The 20789-nt window shown below is 38.5% G+C and overlaps 1 protein-coding gene across 4 annotated transcripts in view; it reads right to left on the minus strand.

Moving 5' to 3' along the window:
* Window positions 1-7845: 7845 nt before the first annotated feature.
* RBMS3 (RNA binding motif single stranded interacting protein 3) overlaps window positions 7846-20789 on the minus strand; it is a gene marked incomplete at both ends in the record, with an annotated part of 445352 nt that continues 432408 nt past the window's right edge. For all 4 annotated transcript variants that reach the window (XM_082306039.1, XM_082306038.1, XM_082306037.1 and 1 more), the window contains 2 exons: window positions 7846-7977; window positions 10526-10606. In XM_082306039.1, coding sequence (XP_082162165.1) covers window positions 7846-7977; window positions 10526-10606 — 213 coding nt within the window. The remainder of the gene's footprint in view (window positions 7978-10525; window positions 10607-20789) is intronic.

Genomic DNA, 20789 nt, shown 5'->3' on the forward strand with positions numbered 1-20789 from the left:
TTCACTGGAAGGCAATAAGAGGACATTCACAATTTGAGGCCTGACTGTCACAGGTGAAAAGTGCTTACAAAACCAGCAGCAGAGCCAGATAGGAAGAAGAGTCCCTCAGCAATCTCACTGGGAACAGTGAGATTCAGTGCCCTGATCTACGCTCGGGTCAGCACCTGCAAATATAATACTCTCTTCAGTTTCACTGTTTCCATTTTTTTACTCAATGTTAAGCGACAAGCCCAGGTATTCAGAATTTTCTAGCCATAATTCATATTTTTCTGACACCCTTTCTGTATTTATCTTTTAAGGTAAAAACAAAAATACCAAACCTGAACATCCAGATTTGACTATTTACAAGAATTCAGGTGTGATGGAAAGTACATACGCAGTTCAGCTTATGGATTTGATGCTACTTCTAGACCTCTGGGCCAGGCACCATTGCCTTAGACTTCTAGAGTTGTTTCTGCAACCTTTCAGGAACTCTCCTGATTAAATTTAAAGCTAAATTGGTAAGACAGACATAGATAGTGACTTTACAAATTCAGGTCTTCAAAAAAAGAAAAAAAAAAGAAAACAGAAACTCAAACAGATAATAATAATAAACCATCCAAAAAATCTTATTAGCCAGAACATAAAGAAAACCAGTTTTAGATTTCAGAGGCCACCAAGTATTCCTGTCCTAAGACAACACCCATGCAGCAAGTGTGTTGCTCTTCCACTGTTCTCTTTCATCTCATCTTTAACTTTTACAAATAAGTTACCACTTTCTGAGCTTTTTGTATGTTCCAAATAAGTTTTTTTCTTACCTTATGATCTATGACTGTTTATACTCAAGGCTCACATTGTTTATAATTCCTAGACTTTCAATTACCAGTTCACTGTTTTTTTGAGGATCAGTAGGATGATCAATTGTATTTAATTTAAGGGATCCATTTTCCTTCCTCTTCTTCCTCTACTTCTTTGCTTTGTTTCTTTTGATTTCAAACACTATTAAACATTATAGCATGGAAAAAAAAAGGAACAATTCTAATACAGAATGCACTTGAAACACTTTAAAGTGACAGGCATCGTGATATCGTGTTGCCTGTCTAGCTTAATAAAAAACACTGAGATTGTTTAACTCTCTTTGCTGAAAAAAATAAGAAAAATGTTTCTGAATGTATAAATAAAGCAGCAGAGTTCTGAATAGAAACAAGAAGGTACCTCAGCATATTCATCAGCCACATGGTAGCTACCTTGTAGCCTCATTGTTGATAGTAAATGAGACTTTTTGTGTGTCACATTAGAACTAACACAGAAACAAATGTGTTTATTTCATATTTAACTGACTTGTGCCTGGGGTTATCTCTATTTGTACAAAGAATTCAGAGAGAGACAGAAAGAGAGTATGTGTAGAAAGGAAGAAAATAAGGCTAGATTGATTTTTTCCCCTCATATGCCCTCCAAAGAAAGAGGGAACCTTTATCCAAGGACAAAATTCAAGTGCCACTCTCAAAACGTAATGAGACAGCATGTGAAACAGAAAGAGATTTTTTTTTTCTGAATTGAAAACATATTGTGGATGTTGTTGTTCTTTTACTTTGGCATCATCTGGTTTTCAGAAGCGTTGAATATCAACAACTACTCTGGAGAAAGCAGAAGTTTTACCACTTCTGAAAATCAGGCCCTCTTCCTATGGTGAAGAACCACGTGAACTCCCATTTCTCTCTTTTCTATGTTGCATATCTAGCAGCCATTTACTTGGGAAACCCCCTCCCCCCCACTATGTTAAAAAATACGATCTGGTTTTATCAATTTAAAAAAATAATTGTGTTCTTTTCCCCAGAAAAGTCAGGTTAGGGAAACACAGATCTCTTTTTAGAATTGGACAGCTGAATCAGATTGATCCAATATATATGTTTTAATTTCATTATTTTTAACGGATACCCTGTCTCTAATGCACCACAATAAATGTGATGAAGCTTCCCCTCTCTTCTGGATGGAGGAAAGTTAAAAAATGTTTGGTTTAATTTTTACATATAGATATATGTGCATGTATGTATATATTTAAATGCTGCTTCTCTTCTGCCTCCTTAAGGAAAAAAATCATCTTTTGACTTGCTTCTCACCTTTTTTGTTTGTTTGTTTGGAAAAAAGTAAGGGCTATAATCAAGATTTCTCTATGGAAAATAGGTGTTGTTCCTAAAACAGGTTTCAATTTAGTGTCTTTTTTTGCCTAATCATACTAATTAGTGATTGTCAGCCAACATATTAAGACAACAGAAATCATAGCAGAGAAGAATAATTTTTAACTTCCTGCCTGCATGACAATAGTAAGTCATTTTCAACATTTCTGCTTGTATGGGAGAGCTAAAATGAGAACAAAGATCAAGTTTGCTTTCTCTTGCATCTAACTGGCAGTTCAAACGCACCACTGAAAAACAAACGCAGAATTAAGGTGGCTATGCATGCTGGACGATGACAAAGACTGAGGTGAAGAAATGAATCTGCGGTATGTTGGAATTCAGAAGGAAGACTGTTGTTTCAGTAGAAATACCAAAGATCAGGCAATTTAACAGAAAAACTCATCAAAATTAAAGCCCACCTGGACAGATTAGTTGGTAACCCACTCCCTCTTGCTTTGGGATGTTCTCCAAAGCACACCATCAACAAGCTTCTAATACCAACTATTCTGAAATTTCCACTATAAACATATGCAGTATGTAAAACACCAGTGGAAGATAGTTTAAACAAACAAGAAAGTAAGAACTGGTCCGGCCATGTAGGTCAAATAAAGATAAAAAAAGAAAAAACCTCTATCTTCTGGACTGCGTTAGGGTGTCACTTCATCTTTGGTATAAAATAGGCCATCCATAGGCTGCATTTGTTCACAACTAGGAAAGACTACAGAAATTGTCAACAATTTCTTCTATCTATTGCTTTTTTTGCACTTTTTTGACCATAAGCTCCTATCTACTTAAGTTTTTTTTTAATGCTCTTAAGCTAGGTTTTTGCAATGTGACAAGCAAAGCAGACTAAAAACTTCTTAAAGCTCATAAAAAAGACTGCAGATAAAAAGCACTAATGCTTTTGCTAGCGATCACGCTTTGTAAATAAAAAAATCTGCATTCTGCAAGAAAAAAACCCTGCATTCTCTATAATGCAGCAAGTTTTTTTCTCAATTCAATAACTTTACTGTAAAATGCTTTAGCCTTCTAGATTTTTTTCTGTCAACACTTAAGACAAAGTTCATAAAAGTCCCAGCATTTTTCCAATCCTTTCAGTTGCCACAGTTCCTTTATCATCAACTTTTCTTCAAAAGAAGAAAATCATTTTCTTTTAAACTGTACAGTTTATTTTTTGTTCACCCCAAAAACTCAGTCTATTAAACTTCTGCACCAGCACCGGTGTGAGCAGTTTCAATTCATTCTCGGGTTTTCTAACAAGACGTTGACAGCTTGCCTTGAGAGCCTTTGACGTCCTTAAAATTAAGGCAATTAAGATTCAAGATAAACCTTACCTAAACATTTCTTTAAAAAAAACCAAAAAACCAAAAACCAAAAAACACTCTAGATTTAAAACAAGAAGAAAAATAAAATGAGAGAAAAAGAGTAGCTTAATTTTTGAGGAAGACAATTGGTTTTCATCTCAACTTGCTCCCTCTTGACATCATCAGTTTTTCTGTTAAAAAAAAAGAAAAAAATCTAGCTACACCTCCAGGTAAATTCTGAATTCAAATGTTCGTCCAGATGAAATGTCAACCCAGCATTTTTCTTCTGGGTTTTTTCTTTAGTTTAAAAAAAAAAAATTATAGCAAAAATAAAATTGTCAGACTACATGACGGAACCATTTGCACAGCACATAAAAACACTGTTTTGTTTTCGTTGGGAAAGGTAGAAAAAAAAAAGCATTCATCTGACGCCTGTGCAAACTGGAAGCCAACTTCTTGTTCAGTGAAGTTTCTCCATTCAAGGCAAAGATTGCAGACCGACATTCTTCAGTCCTGTTTATTGTCTGTAAAAACAATTGAATTAAAGTGGTCATTAAGTCAAAACAACTTTGAAATAGGCTCCTCTCCTTTTTTCCACCCAGTTCCCTTTAAAAGTTATCCAAGCTAAACTAACTTTGCAGCTGTTTAAATATGATACCGCCACTAAGCTGAAAATAGTCAGGCAGAAATAGGGAACTCCTGCTTTGGGGACGTTAACACATCCTAAGCAGACAAATTTACTCTTGTTAATGCTACACTTAATGGGCAGTCTAACTACACTGAAATGAGATGAATACGTGGCTTAACACTGTGTAAATATTTCAAGAGCAATACAATAAAAGAGTGAATATTTTCATAATAATAAGTGGCACTGTTTATTTTGGACACTAATATCAAAATGAAGGATAAAATTCAATAAAAGGATACATCCAATTTGCTAAAAAGAACACATTTTCTGATGGCAAGAACAGTTAGACTGTGGAGCAGTGTGCTTAATGAGCCGGTTATGGCTAACTCAGTAGAAACATTAAAGATAATATTAATTAGAAAAATATAATTTTTGATCATATAGTGTCAAATCTTTCTAAACTTAGCACAGGGAATAAGCTATACTATCAGCCTTTTTCTTACGGAAGATAACTCTCATTTTGTGGTTTTGAGGTTTCATGTCATTTAAAGATATGTCACATCAAACTTATCTTAGCAAGACTATATGAGATCTTTGGGGAGACATAGAATGTGTGCCTGTTTCATGTCTAGGGCTACCAGTAAGGGTTAGCTATTACTTCTCCTACAGTCCTCAAAACTTGCATGGAAAAAATCCTTTTCCAACCAAAGTTCAACACAAGAATATCCAGCACCTTTCCTTTTGCAAGTATTAATGCATTTGCCTTGCTTAGCTTTAAATTAATTATAATATTAGGAGTTAAATTGTGATACAACATTTGCCACAGAGCTACTTCTCTGGGATGGTAAACATAACACTAACTTAAAGTATTAAATTTACCAAAGGACTTTTCCATTGTGTGAAGCCTGAAAATTAGTATTTTGAATGTAACAACAGATTTATGTGGAAAGCAAGGATGAATTATTTTCTTAGGGTTTTCTATGCATAACTTCCAGTAGGAGTACTCCAGTTGGATGCTCACCTCCTGAGGTTTTACTGCCCTCTGGGTTGAGAGGCCACCATATGTGTGAAAGACCAATTCCACTGAAGGGTCACAGCACACACTCTCTAATCTAACCTGGCATTGAGTTTGCCCACAAAAGGCTCCAGAAAAATGTAATTCTTTCCACATTTAAAATCAGAGTACGTTGTCCAGCAGAGTTTTGCTTAGAGGTAAGAGAGTGCACTTTTCAGGCGGAAGGACCTCAATTTATCTCCACTTCACAGACTTCACACTTTTATGTGCAAAATTAAAGATTCACAAGGAAAAAAGGGAATATGGGTCTAAAATAATTAAGGTAATTTCCTCATAAAGTCGAGTCCTCTGCTCAGAAACCGAGGGCTGTTTCTCCTACACTGCTGCACAATAGGTAGCCAGGTTTTTGACGTGAAGTTATCATTTCTGAACATCTATGGGTGGGATCCTCAAGTACAGCAGCCAGCATATTAAATAGAAGAACATGTAGGCTGATTAAAATATGGAACTTAAAATTTAAGTCTCGTGGTTTATTTTTACTTACAAAGAGAGTACAGAGTCCTTATACCACCCAGTTCATTCTGAGTACATTGCCTCTCCTTCGTTGCCTGCAATTTCATGATTGTTGCAAAGAAAATAAATATAATGAAATATACTGTTATAACTTTTCTCCTGACTGATCAGCTCCTATGAAATAATTTTATAGTGTCTGCCTTTTTCTTTGCCTATATCTGACAAAATCATTGTTCGGTCATGTTAATTGCTTCCTCTCATCTCGCTTTGAAAACAGCTGTTGTGTATTGGGCATGATGCTTGCTATTAATAAACGTGCCCTTCGAAGACCAGATTAATAAAATCACATTTAAATTACAAAATAACTTCACTTGGTTTTATATTAAAGGTTACTGAAATATTCTGGCAGAAGTTGTTTTTTTTAAGACAGAGATTGTGTATATTTTGGTTTGTTTCTGCAGCTTCCCACACTTTGCATTTCTGCCCGCAACTGGCAGATATAAATAGAGGGCACATTTCAGAAAAAAATACTGAAATAATCATAATAAAAAATCTGTAGTGGATCTGCCTGTGTGATTAAAAAAGAAATTCCTCTGAATGTAAGTGCCAGTGCCATTAGAAGTGTATCCGTCATTGCAACAAAGCAGTAGCTGACAAGGAAAGATGAGAGACCTCATTCTCAGAGAAGGTGGGAATTCACCACACTGGCAAGAAACACAGCACCCATTTCAATAAAGAATTGCAATGTACTTTCCTCCTGTGTGGGAAAATGCCAGAATCTGCTGCTCACAGCTACCTTATGAGGGCTTCTGAACCTAAGTCCTTCTGCTTTTAGACTTAAGTGAAAGGGAACTGGAACACGGGAATGGCCAGATCCAAACTCCTACAGAAGACAGTCACTAAAACAAGCCAACAGGACGGTACGGTCGCATATATTTCTCTCTTTGCTCTATTCTTTTTGCTCTATTTATTCTATAAATATTTTGCCATCATTTATTTACAGGTACTGGAGAGACTGATGGCTAGAAAGGATACACATGCATACACTGTGTCTCCGATTGGGTGCATCAACAAAAAGCGTGTGATCAATTGCTTTTGTAATATGTACATATAGACAAATATGGGCACGACATAAGAAATAGTGAGGTCTTATGTTTTATGGCGGTCAAAAAGGAGCATTCTGTGATCTGAAACCATTTGTTACTCATATGTTAGACAAATAAATGCATCTTCCACTTCCAGAGGTCAAAAATGAAGTAAAGCAATTGACAGATTGGTATAATTCTAATCTTTCCTATACCAGCTCATATCTTATGCCTGTATAAGTACTATGTCATGATGCATTGACTGACATATCTAACATATTTCTTGTCTGACTATTTGTCTACTTCCTTCTCCAACATAAAACACATGTAATTCTCTTTTCACAGTGATGCTGGTGCTCAATATACATGTATTAATCAAGGACTGGGTTTGGGCTCCTTCCTAGAATCTGTCCAACATTGATCGGTCCCAGTGAGCACCCTGTCGCTACATAACCTTCCCTTTGTGAGGACCAGTTTTATTGTGGCAAAGAGAAGGAGTGTTTCAGGATTATTCTGAAGATGAAGGGACTCTTTAGGAGTTCTAGATCCAGCTATCAGTGTATAAATTTTGAATTTTCCAAGGTATTCTATGGGAAGCAAACAAAGGGAGCAGAGGACAGGAGAAAGACAGAGCGGTGCTACTCCCCGTCCCTTTCTTGTGCCTTCTTTGTCCATTGCCAGTTCCTGCCCACACAGTGTCTGCGTGGCACCAATTTTGCACAATCACAAATACCACCTTGGGGCAATTTATACTGCTTCACTAGCTACACTTTCAGAAAGAAACCTTTACATGTGTACCATGCCAATATTTTCACCACTGCAAAATCTAAGCCCTCTTTTTAACCTCTGACACCAGATGCTGCTTTAGCCCAGCGTGATGATTGTTAATACAGTTGTCGAGATCCTTCTGAGTCCAGCAAAGCAGCAGAGAGTTAGAGAGCATATCATTGCAGGCAGGAACTCAAGGATATTTTGCCAAGGTGAGGCCATCAGCCAAAACCTTTTGGTAATTACACTGCTATATATGCAGAATTCATCTGAACTTAACGAAGCTACTCAGAATTTATATTGCTGAAATAGGGAGCAGAATTTGGCCCGCTATAATCAAGAAACAAAACCTTCTGGTTACAAAGCGTATGCCTACTTACTTAGACTGTTGGTAAGAATATGCAGGCGCATGTTCACTGGATGTTTCCACTGTCATCTGTTGCTGTTGACCACTGGCTTCCTGTGATGAAGATGCTACTGTCTGTGGAGAAGTATCAGCAACAACACCCTAGGGAATCAAACAAGAAAATGAAAAACTTACTAATTTTACTCACTGCAGTGAACTACATAAAAGAGCTCAGCACCAGCTCACCATTCCTGTATTTCTCTAGAGTTCGAGAGAGTTTGAGATAGCAGAATCACAACCTAACACAACAAACTCCATCAGTTTTAGAGAGCTAATCCAGCAACAAGAAGCTTCCTTAGTGTACCAGCCCCTGTAGTACTTTGCTCTCACAGGCTGCAGTGGAAAATACCTCCATCTTTGAGGGCAGTCCCCTGCCCATTCAAAGCCAGAGGCAAAACTTCTGACTTCAGTGGAGTCTGGGTTTTACCTCTTGTCTTTTTTACAACATGTGTATGGCTCTTTTAATTTTCACTTACCTACTCCAACTTCACAGTGAGTTCACATTTATTTTGTTTGATTTGCAATGCTATAAAGGCAGAATCTAGGCCTATCACTCTCTGCTTTACTACACATCCAACAGAATTTTAGCTACCTTAGAAAAACACTGCACTCCTCTACACATTGCTTATATGCATATTCCCTTCAAAAATAAATTTACTTCACATTGAAGACTTTTATCTGTTAAGTCAAAGCTCCAATGAAGTTTTGATTTATTTATAGGTTTGCAAAAAATAGACAAGTAAACACACAAAAGATGATACGTATGAATTTAAAATTATGCACTATTTCTTATCCTATTTAGATGCTCTGAATAATATTATTTTTAAGTATTTTTGTATGCTTTCAAAGTAAGCTATATTTTCTTTCCTTTGCTCTCATGCTTGCTGCGTTGGTCACATGAATAACACTAGCAGATCTCTTCAGGGAACATGCTTTATTACTGTATTGCACACAACAGAGCCAGAAGAGGGAGCACAAAGCACTTGCTTTGTTTTCATTTGAGTCTTGGGTAAACAACAGGTAGTTTATTTTAAATTATCTCTTAAAAGTGTCAGTTTCATTTTTCAGAAATTCTTCATATCTATTGCTTAACAGTCTGTCAGTGTTATCTTTTTCTATCTACTTCCTTGTCTTTCTCCTTCTCTTTTTGTCCATCTCATCTTGAGATTGTAAGCTCTCTGGGGCAGAGATTGTATTTTTTGGTCTCTGCTTGTGGAGTATCCAGCATAGTAGGGTCCTGGTTCATGATGCTACATGAATACAGATAAACATTAACAATAGTCATCATCAGTGGATCAGAGCAAGACAAGCTATATATTCAGATAATATTTTTATTATTATAGTAGATAATTATGACGTCATGTTACTTTAGCATCACCAGTGGGTGATGGGGAGGAGGGGTCAGGAAGAATTAACTTAATTTCTCATTCACACTGATCAGCACAGTATGCAGCCAGTACTGCTGTATGAGCCACTCTCCATCCCACCATCTCCTTTTAATTTGGATTTGTATCTGCCCAGTTCAATACCTAAGAATGGCAACTGAAAAGAGGCACCCATGGCCCGTTTGTAAACAAACAAGTTTAGGGCAAAATCATCCCAAGGCAAAAAAGACTAAAACATGACCAGCTCAGTGTGACAGAACAGTAGCAGTGTTTCCTGTGGGACCTCATTTGGGAATCTCAGCAATTGCAAAGAACTGGGAGAAACCAGGATGAGTCCACTTGACTGCTGGTGGAGCCATGCCAACAGTACCACTAACTCAGCATCCTCAAAGCACAGAGCAGTAACAGCACAAACTCCAAAGTCCACACAGCCGAAGACATAAGTACAGAGACCATGGCACTCCTCGCATTACCCCAGAGTAGGGGAGAAGTTATTAATAAAAGAGGGTACACCAAAGAGAAGCACACAGGGAAGAGGATGCCAAGGCTCCCTCCTCTCGCTGTGCTCAGTGGCCCTTAAGAAGCTTCACAGAAGTGGAGGCCAAGCTGACGCTCTCCCGGCAGCTTGTGGTCTACAGGGTTGAGTAAATACTTACTCATTAGACTGTCATCAGCATGACTCAGCCCCAAGGAGGGAGGGAGCGAATCCTTCCTCAAGGATGAAAAGCACTCAGTCAGTGCAGCATCCTCCACGTCTGTATATACAAGAGGAAGGTTTCCATTGCTCAATCACTTTTTCTGGTGGCTAAATGTTTCAGCAATTACCTATACTTGCTAAGGACCGCATCAAACCCTCTTGCAGCCTTCTCTTCTTGGAATCTCTTTTGGGTTCGTGGTCTGCCTGCTGGGTTTGTTTTCCTGTCTCTTCCCATCTCCCTCCCAAGTAAATGGGGAAAAAATAGTCATAATCATTGATGTTTTATTCCATGGCCTGCTGTACAAGAAAACAAATGCTAAACAAGAGCCCTTGCAAATAATGAAAGGGGGGGGGGGGAGGGGAGGGGGGAAGAAAGAAAGAAAGAAAGAAAGAAGGAAAAAAGAAAAAGAGAAAGAAATGTGCAGTCCTACTTTTAAAAGCTGGAAGCTTCCAGCCACATTCCATAAAGTAACTTTAGGCCTCTTTCAAACAACAGGTTCAAGGAGGCATAATAGATAAGAGTTCTGCTACCCCTTCACTCTACTTTCATGGATGGAGATACACTTACTTCAATAGGGACAGCTGTTGGAGGCACCGGAGTGTACTGGGGAATGTAGGTCCCTTGCATAGGTGCAGCAGCAGTCATGTACTAGAACACATCAAAGGCAAATGAACATTAGAAAACCACAATCAAGATGCATAAAACCATATTAAAAGCATGACACTTTCAATTTCCTGTTTAGAGTTTGTTGATTAGTGTATAGCCTATTATTTCTTTTAATTATGGATTTTAGATAATGGTAGGAATTACCTAGCTATTAAAAATCATAATCTTGAACTTCAAAGTCAGGTCATATCTGAATATACGCAACAGCAAATATCTTGCTGACAGATTCAGATTGTTCACATGGCTTCTAAAACTGAGATACTCCTATTTGTACTTATGAAAAAAACCCAGTAGAGACACGATAGCAGCATACATATAGTGGTTACAGGTACAAAAACAGTCTAAACAATCTTTTGGAATCTTATTGATCTTATCTAATGATGCCTACAAACAATGAAGTATGAAATCTGACGGGTTTATTCCAGTCTATATTTAACCCTATCAATAACAGCCATTGAGTTTACAGGGATACAAAGCTGTAGGGAGGTGCAATCCCAGACAGGAAAATTAAAGGAAGAGGAAAATATACCTGGGAGTTTCTCCTTTTGTACACAGAATCCCTAGCTAAATTCTTATGGCTTATTCTTAATATCCAGGCATCTTTTCTATGCATTTTGAAACTTCTGCAAATTATTATTATAGCAACACTTTGTATTAGCTTCTCTAAAATACTGTCTCTCCCAAGCACTACAAGACAATCTTTTTTTAAATTCACAAGTGCATGCAAATTTTGCCATTGGTATGGGACTAATCTCTTTATATACAGCACTTCTTAAAAAGCTCTTGAACTGAATGCAACAGATATTGTTCAAATCTTCAAATAAAGTATCAATATTAAGTCGTCAGATCTATATGTACTTTTCTTTCAACAATCCAGTCCTAACTGCATGTCTTTACTGACAAGAATCTCAGAATGTGCCCAGTCCCACAACTGACTGTATGACACTTCCACTACATGTTATCTTCAAAGACACACCGAAGATCTGAATCAGCCCAGAATGTATTTGATGAATTTTAAAATGAGTTAAATATAGCTCGGCTTCCTGGCAGAGCTAGGAAGTGCTTGCGAGATTTTATTCCGCTGTTTATAGTAAAATTTACATTTAAAGCACTCTCTCACCTCAATTCTAAACTAACTGGATGGTTTGATATGCCTGTCACAAACATGCATTACGGAATTGCATAGTGGGGTGCAGGCTCTGCAGCAATGCTGGAGAAAGGTCTTAGGGAATGAGAACAGCATATTTAAGAATCCCGCAGCTAAATTCTAAAGTCTTCATTCAAGTAAAACAAAAAAAAAACCCCTTCAATTACATTGTTTTCTATAGAAAAAAAAAAATCAGTGAGGAACATAGGTGACATAGAATGCATACTTGCAATATGAGTAGCATACTGTATTGAAAGCCATTACAATATTGTTGCTAAAATTCACTGTTTTCCTTAACTTGAGCAAAGAGACGGGAATGTCCCCAGTGTCTGTGTGCCTGTATCAGGCCATGATTTTCTGCAGCTCCTTTTCCTTGTTCTTCAGAAAGAGAATTGAATTCAATAGTTTTTTATGAATGCTAACCCACCAAAGACATTAGGCCAACTATCCCTATTGTGCTCAGTACAGTTGGGCTATTCTCCTGCCTTACGGATTAGGAGCTAATGAGAATGTTACAGCAGGGTGTTCCAGAGCTGCTTCCGCTTCATTCATTCTGCTTTGTAATGTTGCCGTCACATGTTGGGATGACATCTGCTGTGTAGCATTGTTCTAAATGTGTCAATATTTAACATTAACCTGAAGCACTCATTCTTACAGTTCTGCAAAGACCTACAAGGGTTTTAAATACCTATGCAGGCTAGCTTCACTCAGATAAAAATAAATAGATTTCAATTAAAACTGTGAATTTAAAGAATAAAGTGGCCTCATTCAACTTGGACTTCCTCAGAGTTCTTCCCAGAACCCAGCAGAAGATCAGCGCTCAGGCTCTTGTACGATGCAGTTGTCTGCCATTCCCTTCCTTACCTTACACACAAACACATATGAGTTTTAATACACAGATATAAAATCATTCGACTGCCTTTTAATTCAGACTACTCCACTTTTTGCAAAATCCTTTGGCATTGAGTTCTGTAGCACAACAATTGAAACCGTTCAGGAATCAACTGGTGTCTTTGCTAGCTCTGCAAGCAGTGCTCTCGGTAGTCATGCAGTTTCTTACCTCTATTGTTATCGTTATTGTTATTGTTTTCCTCTTGAAGCAGATCCTGATCTTACTTGCCAGACTACTTCACGTTGCTTTCTTCACTGCTACACAATCTCTAGGAGAAACTTTTCTGTTGACTTGAGTGTGACTGGTGGCCCTGGCCAACCCCTGCTTGCAGTCTTTCCAGACACTCACACCTCCCCATACTCTCCCAGTTTAATTTTTTTTGCATGAATTTTAACTGAATTCAGCCAAACAGCAGGTGATTTACAGTGCTGGAGACCAAAGCCTTCTAGTTACTTGCCAGACTCCCTAAAGAACTGTAGGAATGTGACTTCTCCCCTGTATATAACATACTCTGCTTGTCTGAATGTCCACTGTAATGGTGGTTCAATCTTTTGGTTAAATCATTTAGAGCTCTACAATTAAAACAAATTATGTGGGCCAAATTAGTTCCACCAATAGCATAAATGAAGTCACAGTTTTTGTGGCAAATAATTTGGTCCTAGTAAAAGTTAGCCAAGGCTCAACCCTACAGAGTACTGCTGCTTAACAACTGGCCCTTGACCACACAGCAGCAGACTGGTCTGTATTACAGGTACACACATTGTGCCCTTCAGTGGAATACCCAAACATATTTAATGTATTTTTCTTTATGAATGTAAAGAAACCCTCATCATTTCAGAAAAGAGAACCGGGGCACCAATTGAACATGTTATTGGGGCTTGGAACTGATTCTCAGTCTCCAAACTCTTACTTAAGGATTCATTGAGGCTTCTGTAAAAAACCTTACAAAACTATAAAGGACAACTCGGGCTTAATTCTCAGAGATACACAATTGGTCTTCAGTACTTATCTAAAGTCCCCTCACATGCACAGGGAGTCCCAGCTGAGACCACGTGAATTCAGGAGTGTCTGCTCTGTTGGATCTGTTTTCACCATGGGAAGCCTAGCGCTGAGAAGCTGCTTTAGTTTTTTGTTTACTAACAGTACAATGGAAAAGGAGGACAGATTAATTTTTGTTATAACTGACATTAGCTCAATCAAGTTCACATATATTTCTTTCCTTTATGAACTACATAATCCTATTTCTCTGATCTCACAGGATAAATACACTAAAGATTACACGGTGCTCAGGCACAATGTCAGTGTCAATACTTACATCAATGGCTTGGATAATGCAAGAGTTGAATTTCTTGTCATGAATATCCACAGTGGGTTGTTGGCAGAAAGCTTCCTGAACATTGCTTTTCAGTAGCTTTCGTACCCAGCATACACTGAGCCCACTGGAGTCTCCGTCTCTCCCTGGGTTCCCCTGCTGCTTTACCTAGCTATTCCGTAAAACAGTGTGCTCTGGATGGGTTGGAGTGCGTGCTGCCCATGCTGGGAGGTGGGAAAGAGCTTCAGAAAAAATTGTGAGAATCAAGAAAAGTTAAACATTTTACATTTACCCTGCTCAGGACCACCTGGGATGAAGATTCTGCTCTAAGGACATCCCTTCGCTGAGCAACTCTGTAGTGATGTAGTTCCATGGGGACCACAGATCCTGTAGATGCACTTAATCTGCATACGGCTTCCCATCTACCTCAAGAAACTAACGTTAACTTGGAAGTAGGCAGACGGCAAGCAAAGAAGACATCTATGTCAGAAGACTATCACCAAGACTTATTTTCTCCATGAACCACACTCACTAAAGTTCCTTATCCACATGTAAGTGTGAAAGAGAGACAGCATGACTCCCACGCTCAGCTTAGCAGTACCCAGATAATTCTACTAAATATTAGTATTGTAAGCACTGAAATGAGAGAATCTGAAAAATCCAAATCCATTCTTTCTTTGTCGTATGTTTCCATCAGGATTAAAGATTCTTGAGCTGTAATGTGATCCGTCATTCAACAAAGTATGTGCAAGGCAGAAGAAAACATTGTTCATTCTTCCACAACTGTACAGGCTTTGTGGGTCTAAAAGTAGAAGCAGCTTATTTCTGACAGTAAAATGAATAGTGACTCTACAGGCACAGATGATGGATCTGGAGGGTATAAGGGAGCTTTTTTGGCACTCTGATCCTTTAAAAGCTGATAATTTCTACTACAGAAAGACAAAAGAGACATTGCTGGTGGCACCGTGCTCTTAATTTGTTTGTAAACTATTATTTTCTTCATACAGTACACAGAATGCATGTTCTCAGCACTGAGGATCTGCAGTATTATAATATAATGCATGCTTTACAATACACGCTGCACTTACCAGGGCACCAATTTGGCCTATATGCTACATTAACAATTCTGCTCACACCTTGTCCAACGGGATTTTTGTTTTTACCTTTTTGAAACTGCTTAAGTATGTGGAAAAATATATAGCTAGAAAACGAGTGAATAGTAGTATACACTTACACCTCTGCTCTCCTTTCAGATATTACCCTCCATGACTACACAGAGTTAAATGAAAGGAGGTAACAAATCAATGAGGAGGTGGGTTGAGGGGACAAAATGAAACCGTGAGAAGGATCATGTTTAATTCAGAGAGCAACATCAGTTCTTACAGATCTGCAAACAGTGGGGTATTCCAGCCTGGCTCCAGCAAGACTCCTGGTGAGCCTGCAGCAAACACTAAACCCATAAAAGTGGCAGGCATTGGGAAGAAAAAAACAAGAGGAAGGCAGCTGCCTGCACCAGGCAGAGTGAAGGAGCATGTTGTAGTAGGATAACACGTTTCACTCATCAAAGGTGGAACTGAGTGACCTGCAGGGAATCTGCAGGAGCTTTTACATTGAGAATATGGCACAGGTAATGTCCATTTTTTCATTTGCCCTAGTAAACCTCTGGCCTGCCTTTCTTGGGCCCAGGTTAATGCAGAGTCAGGCAAGTGCCTAACAGCTGAGATACATAGCAAGCACCTCTTACACAGGCTATTAGTTACTGAATTTCAGCTGAGACAGTGCCTGAAAGAGTGAGTGCCTCTTGCAAGACCAAACAACTTCATTTACATCGCCAGAAGACTCTGGCCACACACTTTGTTTAAATTCTGAAGGTCATCATTAACAGAAAGTATAAGAAACCACCCTGAAGTACAGTTCTATTTATAGGCCTAGTTCCCTATAAAATAACACAGCTGTGATTAAAAGGTGGCTACTGGATATACGTTAACTCTCTTGGCCACTACGGGTACTGTGAGATTTTACAGACTGACAACAGTTGATAACCTGATCAACGTCAAATAAGTTTCCTGGTATGAAGAAAATCGGAAAGAGTTTACAAAATGAGACATTAACATATAAGTTTGCAGTAGATTTGGAAACCTTGAACAACACTTACTCATAATTAGTAGGCTTACTAAGGACAAGGGGCAATGAGCAAGGAATAAATGTTAAAGAAGAGGTCTTTTATAAAATCAGTGTGCAAATGCTGCTTTTTGGTGTTTCGCTTTGTTTTTATATGAATGTATATCTGTAGCAAGAATCAAAGATTGCTTTCCTTATTTCATCAACCTCCGTGCTCCTAAGAAGGCACAGAGCCTCTTCAGTCAAGGTGAGAGCCAAACTGCAGAATCCTTGTACCAGCATATGCTGGTAAGCATTTACACCACAGCAGCCTGCTGAAGGGAGATTAAATTGGACATCTTATGTGAGTAAATGCTAACCCATGTGTCCTAAATGAGCAAGGATTCCATAGTCTGGTCTTCAGTGACTATTTGTGGTTTCATATCACTGCATGAGCTATAGCACAGTGATAATGACTTAGCTTTTTAGGATTCTCAGAATTAATGCCAGGGTTTGTTTGTGTTTTTTTAAAACCATCTGAGAAGTCTAGACACTGCATCACTAACAGAATTATGTGAAAACATTTGCATTGCTGGAAAACTGAACAAAATGAGACTGTTGGCTGGATTTATTTTTATCTTTTTTTTTTTTCCCCATGAAGGAAACCTGCCTTCCCACTTTCAAATCTCTGTCCCTGCAAAGAACAAAAATTGCATCTCTCTTTGACCATTGTGAAGTGGTTATAACTTTAATGAAATACAGAATAAAACTGCTGCTTTTTTGTCGCTGGTTCCACCTTCTCATTTGAAAATACCCTGTTCTCCAATAAAAAAGAACATTGTCTTGCTGTGTCCTCTTATCCCATAGTCTGGCATGGAGATGCAGGAACTCAGGAAGAGAAAAGGACCATCTAGTTCATCAGCGCCAGTGACAGTTCAATGAAATATAATATCCAGCCACCACAGTTTTTACTTTAAACTTCAAATATCTTTTGCTACCCAGAAGCATTCTTATTTTCCAGCTCAATCCTGTAATTATTCAATGGCTGTTATTAATCTTAGTTTTTCCCAATTAAAGAATGTGAGAATAAAAGATAAGGAGTTTTTGCATATATTACAATATTTTTGCTAATAATTATCAGCCTGGCCTAAAATATAATAATATAACGTTATTTTACCACACAATTACCATAGCCCTATCAAGAATAGCACTGTCATTCAACAGAATCCCATCACTGGGCTGCTGCACTCATTGTTCAGGCAGAGAATAGAAATCTTTACAAGATTTAACCTTCCTTCCCTGCTGCTCAGTAATACAAACGTATTTAGGAACACCGCCTATCACTTCTCTTTCAACCTTCCTAATGAGATGTTACCTAATTCTCCAAGCAAGTTAAATGAAGGTAGAGAGAATAATAACTTCAAGAACTATATTTACAAACTAATCTCCTTTTCTCTTCAGGAGTTCTAAGCATCCTTCACAAATCCCTACCTTTGGAAATCAGAGTAACACAAAGGTATAGAAGAAACAGTGCAGATGAGCTACACCCCCCACAGCTAACAGGTCTTTTCTTTATTTCTGAAATTCAGGCCTGCTACTAAAGCAGAGCAAACAGGACTAATCAGATAAGACTATTTAGAGTAAGCAAATGTGAGAACAGTCAGATCACCACATACAGCTGTGCTACGCACTCTCACTAGCATACAAAATCCTGTGTTTGTAAAAACTGTGGTAAATGCAAACAGCACTCCAGGAATGTCTATAGAAACAGATAAATAAAATACCAGCTTATTTGTTTTAGCCACTTTTTAGAATCTAAAGGCTGGCATTACAAAGGAACTTGGTGAAAGTCTCAAATAGCTTTAAGATACCTCACCAATGTCTGAAAAGGGCGAAAATGGGGGAAAACCCATCAGGGTGTGAAAATCAAGTTCCCATTTTGATTGTATCTTTCATTAAAGGCAAGCAAAACTTCTTATAACGATACTTCTTTATAACAAGTTGTTCATATTATGTTTATCAGTTTATAGATGGCTATGGAACTCAACCTCAGGGTGCCAATGATCCTTGTAGCCTGTATCAGTGTATCTTGGCCCATGATGTTTCCAATCATGTAAAACAAAGACCAAGACTCTGGTGTTTTGTTGTACTTTTAGGCATTGTACTTTCAATTCTTAATTCTTCAGTTCTTATCCATTTCTCTACAAAAGGGGTATTTTTTATTTTTTCTAATACCCTCTATGTTTCTGTTCTGTGAATGTACATTATGAGATCTCTGGGGCAAGTTTTTGAGCATGGGTTAGTGTGTGATTTATTACAGACTGTCCTGTCTGCAGCACCCTGTATAAAACCAGGGTACAGTGACTATATCGTAACACAAAAGAGTATGCTGCATCAGTCTTGGTCAGCCAGGGCTGGTAATCACTGAGATTCTGTCACATTTATATTCTTCTTTCAGATCCTGTATCCTGAAGAATAAAGGGATGATGCAGCAGAATTATAACTGCTTCTTCTGACATAAAAATTACCTATGCACCCCCTCGGTTGGAAATTCTTAGGAATATCCATCTGAATACAATTCTTTCAATTAGTCCCTGATGAATGGCTGCTAGTAAGATGAAGGAAGACTGATTTGTACATTTTAATATTTTCAACATAAGTAAATAAATAAATGTGTCAGTGAAACTCTAAACACATGAGCACATTAAGCTATTATTAATAACATATCCATTTATATGAACAAGTAATTGCTTTCTGGAGGTAAACATGTCTTCTAGAGGCTATTAAATCTCCATGAATTTGAAGAGTCTAAAGAGAAGCAGAGTACTGTGTGCAAATGTCCACACTGTATGGATGAAGTTGTTGTTAAAACAACAGGAGAACCGCTTAGACTTGTTAAATAACAGTTGCTCATCAATCACGTACACAGCACAGTAGGAACACACAAAAAGTGACCTGACTTTTTATTTCTAATTATCCTAGAAACAGGAGGAATTTCATCACCTCCTGCATGAAAATCCAGTCATGCCTGACAGATGTAAGGTAGTAAGATAATAGCATTACATCACCAAAGTACACCTTGGACGTTCTTAAGAGCAGCTGAAGCATGGTATTGCTCAATCCTTTGTCTCTAAAAGATCCCTAGAATCCAAAATATTTGTCAAACTGTAATGAAGGATATCACTGCCTTTAAAAACAAAAAAAAGAAAAAAAGAAAAGAAACCATCTCAAAACTTCATAAAAAACAGCTGTCCACAAGTACCCTGCATCTAGAGATGGAGGAGAACTTGCCAATTCAGTGAGCACAAAATACCTTGCAGGCATCACCTGTGGTTCCTGTTAGGGCTTACACTGGAAGCTAACAGTGGCACTAGGGATGCCTTAAAAGCTGGCCTTCCTGTATTGATGGTGAACATGCAAGTCCAGGTTTAGGCAGGGGGAAATGCATTCCCTCGGGGAAATGCTGGGCCCTCATGCCTGAGGATGCAAGGAAAATCAGCCTGCTGTCAGGCAGGTAGCCAAACATCCTGCAAAACACACACTCAGGGCTTCCAGGCTGCTCAACACAGAGCTGGGAAGGTTGAGTTGGGAGTTTGCAAGCCCCGAGAACCCCACTTCCATCTGGGTCTCAGGTGAAGCTCTGGGACGTCCTTCCCTCTTCCTGCACACCCGTCAGTCCCTGTTCAGTCTTTGAGCCGGTGCCCTGCTTTTCTTCCAGGACAATCCCACCAAGCTGCCTACCCAAAGCAACATTCCTGGGGTTTTCTGACTTGGCTCCCAGCAGTAATCTGGTCCTCAGTAAGCAGACCTGTAAGCCGACTCATTAGGAGATCTGGAAGCCTGCCCAAAGCATCGGACATGGTGGGGCTGCTCTGGAACACGAAATCCTGGGAGTGCTTTGCAGCTGCTGCCTGAAAGCTGACATGGAACAGGACAGCAACTGAGAAGGACGTGTAAACCAGTTGGCAGCTGTCAAGATCTTGCCGAGTATATTTTGTATTGGAAACACCATGAGCCATTGTTTCCGAAAATTGATTTTTGTTTGGAATTTCTGGCTCATAGGAGAACCTTTCTGTTTTGTTTTGAGTTTTTAAAAGATGAATCAGAATGAAACCAAATTTCATAAGATGAATTTCCCACAAACTGGAAACCATGGATGTTGCTCAGCCAGCTCTTCTTCTATTTGTAACTTGGGCAAAAGGATCAGCCATGTTCATATTTGGAAAGGGTGGGGATAATAGAGAACACTAACCTTTAATGGCTGGTGGCAACTTCAATACATTTAAAGTACTATGTTTTAAAATAATGCAGTACATAGTATTGCTTCTCATTAGTATACAAAGTGGTCTGTTAAAATCTTTAAATATATTTACATGATCGCTACCTTTGCTTACATGGCAGGGCTCTGGAAGGTGGCAATAGTAAGCTTTTTTGTGAGGGCTTCCTTTTTCCCACTTTCCACAAACTCTTGAAATTCTTATGGGAGAAAGGTCCCCTTAAAATTAATGTCAATGCCCTACTGATAAGAGTGTGACTGAGTAAGAATACTACAGAGTCTGCCCCTAAGTATGTTAATTATCAGCTGTGGGAGGATCTCTGAGACACATCAGACCACATCAGCTCCAGAGCTGCATAACCAAAGGAGAAACTTTGCCTTTTAGCAGGGTGCTGGCTAAGTGGACTGAACTATATTGCCATGTCATGACCTTACCTA

Source organism: Platalea leucorodia, assembly GCF_965183815.1.
Source record: "Platalea leucorodia genome assembly, chromosome: 1".
NCBI classification, from domain to species: Eukaryota; Metazoa; Chordata; class Aves; order Pelecaniformes; family Threskiornithidae; genus Platalea; species Platalea leucorodia.